General features: G+C 45.3%; 1 protein-coding gene across 4 annotated transcripts in view; it reads right to left on the bottom strand.

The window, feature by feature from the left end:
• Positions 1 to 8,490, bottom strand: part of DIEXF (digestive organ expansion factor homolog (zebrafish)) — a 23,385-nt gene that overhangs the window by 4,978 nt on the left and 9,917 nt on the right. For all 4 annotated transcript variants that reach the window (XM_005858506.2, XM_005858504.2, XM_005858507.2 and 1 more), the window contains exons 8-11: positions 7,100 to 7,302; positions 5,500 to 5,682; positions 5,254 to 5,366; positions 4,299 to 4,544 (exon numbers count right to left, since the gene is read on the bottom strand). In XM_005858506.2, coding sequence (XP_005858568.1) covers positions 4,299 to 4,544; positions 5,254 to 5,366; positions 5,500 to 5,682; positions 7,100 to 7,302 — 745 coding nt within the window. The remainder of the gene's footprint in view (positions 1 to 4,298; positions 4,545 to 5,253; positions 5,367 to 5,499; positions 5,683 to 7,099; positions 7,303 to 8,490) is intronic.

The following is an 8,490-nucleotide window of genomic DNA, read 5'->3' as shown; positions in this document are numbered from 1 at the left end:
ATAATGATCAACATAATTTGATGAACAAGAATAGATCCAGAGACAAATGGCAGGGGAGGGGGGGTTATAGAGCAACCAAAGGACTTGTATGCATGCATGTTAGCATAACCAATGGACACAGACACTGGGGTGGGTGGGGGCTTGCCCGGGGTGGGAATGGCTGGGGGGTGGGGGGTGTCAATCGGAGAAAAAGGAGACATATGTACAACTTCAGACAATTAATAATAATAAAAAACTATGCATATGGATGTTCTTGGCATTATAATAAAAGGCTAATATACAAATCAACCAAATGGCAGAATGACTGGTCACTATGAAGTGCACTGACCACCAGAAGGCAGATGCTCAATGTAGGAGCTGTCCCCTGGTGGTCAGTGTGCTCCCACAGGGGGAGCGCCACTCAGCCAGAAGCCGGGCTCATGGCTGGCAAGCGCAGTGGTGGTGGCGGGAGCCTCTCCCTCCTCCATAACAGTGCTATGTCCCCCGAAGGCTCCTGGACTGCGAGAGGGTGCAGGACGGGCTGAGGGACCCCCCCCCACACACACACACACACCTCCAGGGCACAAATTTCATGCACCAGGTCTCTAGTTATAGATAATAGCATAAAATAGAGGGGAAAACCTATACTCTTATTAAAAGAAAACTGGGTTAATTACATATCCATGCAATATAATACTATGCAGCCATTAAAAGAAGCAATACACACCCCATAGATAACATTAATTACATAGGAAAGGTATTTTTACAATGGAGAGATGGATGGAGAACAGATCTTCTTGGACCAAGTGATTACACTTAGCATCACAAAGAATGGGATGAATAAGATGCAGTGGGAAGTAGACAACATCCTCTAAGTAGAATTCTTACCAAAAAATGTTTCACCTAAATCAGTAGTCCCAAAACTTGTCTGGATGTTGAATCACCTGTTTGTTTGTTTTTTGTTTGTTTGTTTGTTTGTTTGTTGTTTTTTAAATATATTTTATTGATTTTTTTACAGAGAGGAAGGGAGAGGGATAGAGAGTTAGAAACATCGATGAGAGAGAAACATCGATCAGCTGCCTCCTGCACACTCCCCACTGGGGATGTGCCCGCAGCCAAGGCACATGCCCTTGACCGGAATCGAACCTGGGACCCTTGAGTCCGCAGGCCGACGCTCTATCCACTGAGCCAAACCGGTCAGGGCCTGTTTGTTTTTTAAAATATCTACGCTTGGTCTCAGCCCCAGGCACTGCGATTTAACTGGCATTGAGGTACGACCTGGCAAGGGAATTCTAATGTACAGCAAAGTTTGAGAACCACTGGTTTAAATAAGAAAACAATTAGATAAATTGAGACTGTGGGATTTTCTACAGGAACCTGGATTGGACTCTTCAAAAAATATCAATGTCATAAAATTAAAAAAAAAAGAGAGAGAGATAATTATTTTAGGTCACGGTTTCTTCACCTCAGGGCTACTGACATTTTGAGCCAGATAATTCACTGTCCTGTGCACTTAGAACATTTAGCAGCACCCAGCCCTCGACCCACTAGAACCATGAGGCCATCAGAATAACCCTCCAGTTGTGACAACTAAAATCGTCTCCAGATATTGCCAAATGTCTTCTGGGAAGCAAAACTGTCCCTGCTAGTTAACTAAGACACATAAAAGAAACATGTTAACCAAATGCAATGTCTGAGACTTAACTGAATCTGGGCTAAGGGGGAAACAGCTGCAATGGTCATTTTGGGGACAACCAGCAACATCTGAATAGACACTACATATTAGATGATATTACTGCAGAAATGCCAACTGGTATGATAATGGTGTTGTGGTTAGATGAAAGAATGTTGTTTTAGAAGCTACATGCTTGCTGGGGGAGGTCATCAAAAAGACTTGACCACCGATCAGGCCATCAGCTGGCTCCTCCGTATCGTCTATAGGACTGGATAAAGAAGATGTGGTACATCTACACCAGGGGTCCTCAAACTACGGCCCGCGGGCCACATGCAAATACAAATATTGTATTTGTTCCCGTTTTGTTTTTTTACTTCAAAATAAGATATGTGCAGTGTGCATAGGAATTTGTTCATAGTTTTTTTTTTAAAAACTATAGTCCGGCCCTCCAACGGTCTGAGGGACAGTGAACTGGCCCCCTGTTTAAAAAGTTTGAGGACCCCTGGTCTATAGAGAACAGACCTACCACTTCTAGAACTGGGATTCTCATGTAGGAGCAGGGGGTTTCTCAGAAATACCCCAGAAGCCCTTCCCAACTCCAGGAATCCCACCTCCAGAGTTTCTGACTTGCCCCCAGTTGGCAATCCTCCCTGTTGTGGAACCCATAGATACAGTTCAGAAAAGAGCTTGGAACCTCCCTCTCTCTGGAGGGCCATCCTGACCGAGAGCCCATCCAATTCTAAGATTCTACTGCTTTCATCTCCCCCAAAGAAAATACATCTTCAGACTGAAATTTTTTACTGGCTCACAAATAAACTGTAATATTTCTAACACTGCCTACTTCCATAGAGAACATAAATACAGAATTCCAGGGTTGGATAGTACAGTTCAAAACACATTTATTTTTCCCAAGGTCAAATAAAAAATCAAATCACAAAGGAATTGCTGATCAAAACACCCATCATCACCTTGGTGATCTCTCAAGCAAAAAACTCTCTAGTTGGGAACCGTGAGATAATTAGCAGCTACAGATCTCTGAAGCACATTTTTTCATGCACCTTCAACACAGGTACACCTATTAACCTTCCCAAGGTATAAAGCAAATGGCACATGCTAGGTCACGCTAGGTTTGTCTTCATAATGAGTTTGCAGGCAAACACGGTTTGGTAAATAAATGAACAGGAAGCTGTCTTGTCTACTTAGGAGGAAGGGCTCCTTTCTCTTAAGTAGGACACCATGCCCTCTCCCTGAATAGCTGCTTTATGAGGGCAGTCTTCATCCAGCTTAATTCACACTTGCTAAGACACTCACACTGGGAAGCTTTCCAGCCTGCCCACTGCACCGCAAGGGCTGGCTTTCATCTGTCAAGCTAATAGAAAACTAAGGGCTCTTAAGACCTGCTGAGTACAAGCTCCCCCCAAATATCACTCTCCAACATGAATGAAAGGAACCTGCTGGAACAAAGCAAATAATGTCAACAAGAGGCATTCATCAACACTCTTTGGCCAATAGCCTTGTCTGTTGGATGAAGCCCACGAAACACAAATGTAGCCATTTCTCCACTCTCCACCTTGTCAGCAGACTACCCAAAGAGGTCACGTCAGGGCAGCCCGCTCTGCCGGAGAGCTGCCGGGCTCCTCCCTCCCATCTTGGTAACAAGAGTGTGTCTGGGGAGCACCATCCTAGTAGCATATAGGCGATGCAATGCCAAGATACATCATCCGATATGCTCCAAAGCCTGGGAGATTTCTCTGAGAAAACATGCCCCTTGTAGGTATATATGACTGCGAGTTAATAAAACAGTACAGACAGCACTTAAATTCATTGGACATTATCGTGAATCACGAAGGAAAAGGTATCAGGACACAATTTCCTTCTCTTTTAGGTGAGGGTTCAAATAGGGCTTTTTCATTGGCAGCAGAGAGAATTAGCAAAACAACTGAGAGAACAAAGGGCTGCAACTGTCCCAAATGGTAACGGAAGGCTCAACATCACCAACTCTCAACACAATTAGAATTGTTTTTACAAAGGCCAATCTGGCTTATTTTATCAAAGTCGCATGGTGGGGAAGCTAAACAGAGGCTGAAACCCTTAAATAATCAACTCTAAGCCCCTCACCTTTTGCCTCTGCAAGTACCAAGGGGCCCCTGACCCTGGTTCTCCTTGGTAAGGAAGTAAGTGCATGCCTAGCTCCTCAGGACACAAACCTTTCTGAACAGTGACACTGTGCTCAGTCACTATCTCGACACACAAAACAGCTTCTATGACAGGCCCCTCCCCTTCCTGTATTCACTGTGTTGTCCCAGTTAAGAGTTGTTCAACTCTGTCTTTCTGGGGTGTACAAGCACAGCTAAGAAAGTACCCTGAGTATGGACCTCTCCAGATCTATACACAGTTATGTTGCTGTCACTCATTTATCTCCTTTTTCAACAATGCCCATTTTGGGAGGAAACCAAGCAACCAAAAAGAGTTTGTCCAGCCCCCAAACTCTGGCTTCCCTGCAGGAGGCAGACTGAGGGCGGGTCTGTAACGCCAAAAAGCCCAACGTGTGCCGCCATGCTGTGTGCTCAGAGCAGGCCACGATTTGCTCTGCATTCCCCCCCACACACCCCGAAACAACACTTGGAGCCTCGCACTGCTGTACCTTTTGTAGAAGTGGAAGCGCTCTGTGAGGAGCAGAAACTGCTTCTCCCCGTGAAGGAAGAAGTGTCTGGCCCTGGAGATAGCGGACTTCTGGGTGTACTCGCAGATATGCGTGAAGTTCAGGTCCTCCTTCTTGAAGTAATTTCGGAGACGCACAAAGTCAAAGTAGGAGGGGACATAGATGAGCGTGTGAGACATGACTGCATCACGATACTGAGGCAAAATCTTGTTCACGAAAAAGTTAAACCTGATTGGGAAAGGCAAAGGGCAAAGTCAGTGGCCTAGAGGTGAGCCCGCAGCGTCACTACTAACTGAGTGACCCGGGCAAGGCACAACTTCTCTCTACCTCCCCCAAGAGGCCAATATGGCTCACCTCATCGCAAAGCGATTACCTAAGATTAAACCTTGATAAGCACTTTAAAAAAATAAGCCCTAATACTATTTATCATAAAGAATAGATGCAGTGCTGGTTATCCCAGAAAATTATTCTAGGAGCATCCAACCATCACATATTCATGCAATTCTGTCATCAGTCAGTCAGTCAACAAATACTTGCTGAACACCTCCCACATGCTAAACACCATGCTGCTTACCATGGGGCCCCTGACTAAACACAATGAGGAGAAGGGACAATACAGAGAGAATCAGAAAAACAGTTCTTGCCCTGAAGGGCTCACAATTAAGTTGTTGACTTGGGATACTTTGCAGCAGTAAGCAGTGTATTATAACTTAAAAATGCCAGTCTAGGGGGAAGGACCCTGCTTTACCTTATTAACCCTGCCACTGACTAAATATGGGAACTAGGTCAAGGCACCATTTCTCTTTGGGCTTCAGTTTCTTGCTCTGACAATGGCATGGCTGGGTTCGATTCTCTCCTCTCATTAGGTAAACGGTAATCTATAAAACCAGCATGGAACCCAGTTGTAAATGGGCACGCCACTGGGAGGGACAGGTACCTGGCGTCAATCACTGAAGCTAGGTTTTCAGCTTCCATCCTCTGGAAGACGTGGGGGAGCTGCACCAGCACATGACTGATGGAGCCTGTCAGCGGGACGTTCCTCACGGCCACCTGCCAGGAGTCAATGAGAGCATTAGGCGGCGAGCTGTCCCCATCGTCTCCTCTCTCCTCTCCTTCCTCCTCAGGACCCAAATGACTCAAACAACACACAATGCTTCAGGAGACCCAGAGGGGGAGAACGCACCTGGCCTTGCACGTTGACGCAGTACTTGTTGAACACGGAGTTGATCTGGGCATCCTGCAGGGCCCCGAACAGCAGTGTCTGGCGATAGTACTTGGACCAATTATTGAGGCTCCACATCCGCACTCGAGAGAAGTCCACCCCATGTGAGTCCAAGGGCAGCAGGTTCATGTGGTTCATCAAATGCTTTCAACAGAATTAACACCACCCTTAATATTCACTGAGCATTACCAACTGGGCACTGCTACGCATTTTACAAGCCTGTCATCTTATTTAACCCCATGGATAAAGTACGTACTATCATCTCCCAAATTACAAGAAAACTGAGGCTCAGATGAGTGAGTGACTTGCCCATAGTGAAGTGAACAACCCCAACAAGAAGCTGAAACTGGCCACCTTGTGGACCTTTCGATGAGGATCAAATGGTACCTACAGAACATTCCTTTAAAAGGAAATGCCCCCTGGTTACTCTATGGATTCCTCAGTCCCACACTTGGACAAGAAGGAAAATGACATGGAAAACAGAGCCGCTGTCCTTCAATGACATGTTCTCTAAACATTACATTCCCAGAGCCACCACACATGCCTCTTCCTCAAATTAAAGGCAATGAACCATTAACATGTCTTTTGTATTTAAATTTTTACTTTGTAACATTGTTGAAGGGTAATGAGTACTGTAAGTTATGCTCTCCTTTATAAATAAGTACTCCCTTTTATTTGTCCCAAACTACTTACAAGCCCTGGGCTTGTGGGAAAGGTAAGTTCTCATATGCCTTAAAAACAAAACGAGCTAAAAAAAAACAAAACACCTATAGTTCCGTGATAAGGATTGTTCCAAAGCATAAGTTTTTAATCCTAAAACTGACAACACTGCAGAATATGTAGAGAGGGAGAAATAAAAATTACAGCACAAATTACAGCAGAGGGATAAAGACATCCACATTTCTCTGCAAAACAAGATCTCACATTAAGAAATTGTGAACAGCCCTAGCTGGTTTGGCTCAGTGGATAGAGCCTGTGGACTGAAGGGTCCCAGGCTCGATTCCAGTCAAGGCCACATGACCGGGTTGTGGGCTCGATCCCCAGTGTGGGATGTGCAGGAGGCAGCCAATCAATGATTCTCTCTCATCATTGATATTTCTAACTCTCTCTCCCTCTCCCTTCCTCTCTGAAATCAATAAAAAAATATATTTGAAAAAAAAAGAAAAAGAAATCGTCTCTCTGAAATCAATAAAAATATATATTTGAAAAAAAAAAGAAATCGTGAACAATGCTCTCCCATCTCCACTGAAGACCAAACCAAAAGAAAGCATAAACCGTGAGAGGCATTATGTCGAATGAAGACATTTCTAGTGGGGATGAATAGGCCACACTACAGGTCTGTTAGCAGAAATGACCTTTCAGGGGAAATCTTTTCTGGAGATTTGAAAATACTGACAAGAATTTCTGTCTCTTTGGACAGTTTACGGACCACTCTGTGGGTAATTAGAAAATGTGGACTATGTCCCTGCTTCCAAACTACCCCTGCGTTTAGATCTAGACTCAAATAACCCCAAGGACAAACCAGAGCTCCCTGCCCTCTAATGCGAATGACGAGCATTACCAGGACATGCTCCCAGTTCTGCATCAGGTAAATGTCAGCTTGATCAATGATGAGAAGCTCAATAGAAGACAAAAAGTCAAAATCCCTCTTCTTCTCCCCTTCTGCGCCAATGATGGTCCTCAAGCCCAGAGGGGAGGCAATGAGGATGTCCGAGGAGTAAAAGGGGGCATAGAGCCGGATGCTTCTCTGAAGTATTGCCACTCCTACACAAAACAGCCAAGTACACATCAGTTCATTCATCACTACCCCGCCATTAGCTCCCACCCTCTCCAAGCACCCCAACCTTGTACCTTCCCAACCTTTCCCCTTAGCATAGAACCATGCTCGAACTGACTTATTAAAACCATCATCCCTCCCTTGCACCTGTGGTCCCTTCTGGCTCCCTCTCTTCCTTTCCTGTCAAACTGCTCCAGAAAACTGCCTCTACTTTGACATCTCAATGCACCGCAACCCGGCCTCTGATGCTCAGGAGTCACTGAAATGGCTGTTGCTAAGGTCGCGAATAGCTCAGTCACAATTCAATGGCACTTCAGTCTTTCTTGTCATGAGTGCATAAGCAGCACTTTGCAAACACCCTCCTTGAAATGTCCTTTCCTCACTGGTGGTTTTGAACACTGACTTCCATTTCTATCATTATCGATCTTTCCAGATCCAAAGAGCTCTTCCACAACTCCCTGATTCACCCTCAGGTTCCACTTTCACTCTACATAGAGCTCTGGGTAAATTTACTCACTGACCAGGGTTTTAACATCACCTCTATACCAATTTATATTTCTAGCCCACGTCTCTTTTCTAGCTGCAGACTCAGCAGCTCTGTCAGCGCTGCTGGACACCTGCGCGTGTTTAAAACTACACATCAGCTCATCCCCTTGCACCCGGCACCCCAGCTGAAGCCTGGGTGCATTTTAGGTCGTGCCCGGCTTATTCACCCTGAGGTCTCTGCGCAGGCAGTGTCCTGTCCCAAATGTTTTCCTCCACTCTGACCATGCCCATTTGTAACTGGCTAAATCCTACTCAGGTTTCAGCTTAGTACAGATGGCACCTCCACCAGGAGGCCTTCCCTAACCACTCTGTGCCCATGCTGGGTAAGGAGACTGTTTTAAATGCTCCCAGAGTTCCCACTGCGACCTCTGATCATAACAGTTATCATTCTGTACTGCCTGTTCCCCCATGAGGCTGGACTTCCTTACCAGCAGGCATCATAACTTTTATTCCTATATCCCCAGCTTCTTAACAGTGCCTGGAGCACAGTAGATGCTTAATGTTTGATGAATGAGCATATTTGACTAATGAATATTTTCCAAGACCTCCTATCAAATATACAACCAAGCACTTGGGAGCTCAATGAGAGACAAGAAAAAGTGTGAATGGTTGAGTGGGAGTCAGGAAGT

The sequence above is a fragment of the Myotis brandtii genome, unplaced genomic scaffold, assembly GCF_000412655.1.
Source record: "Myotis brandtii unplaced genomic scaffold, ASM41265v1 scaffold119, whole genome shotgun sequence".
In the NCBI taxonomy this organism is placed as follows: domain Eukaryota; kingdom Metazoa; phylum Chordata; class Mammalia; order Chiroptera; family Vespertilionidae; genus Myotis; species Myotis brandtii.
This window is presented reverse-complemented; position numbering and strand designations above follow the sequence as displayed.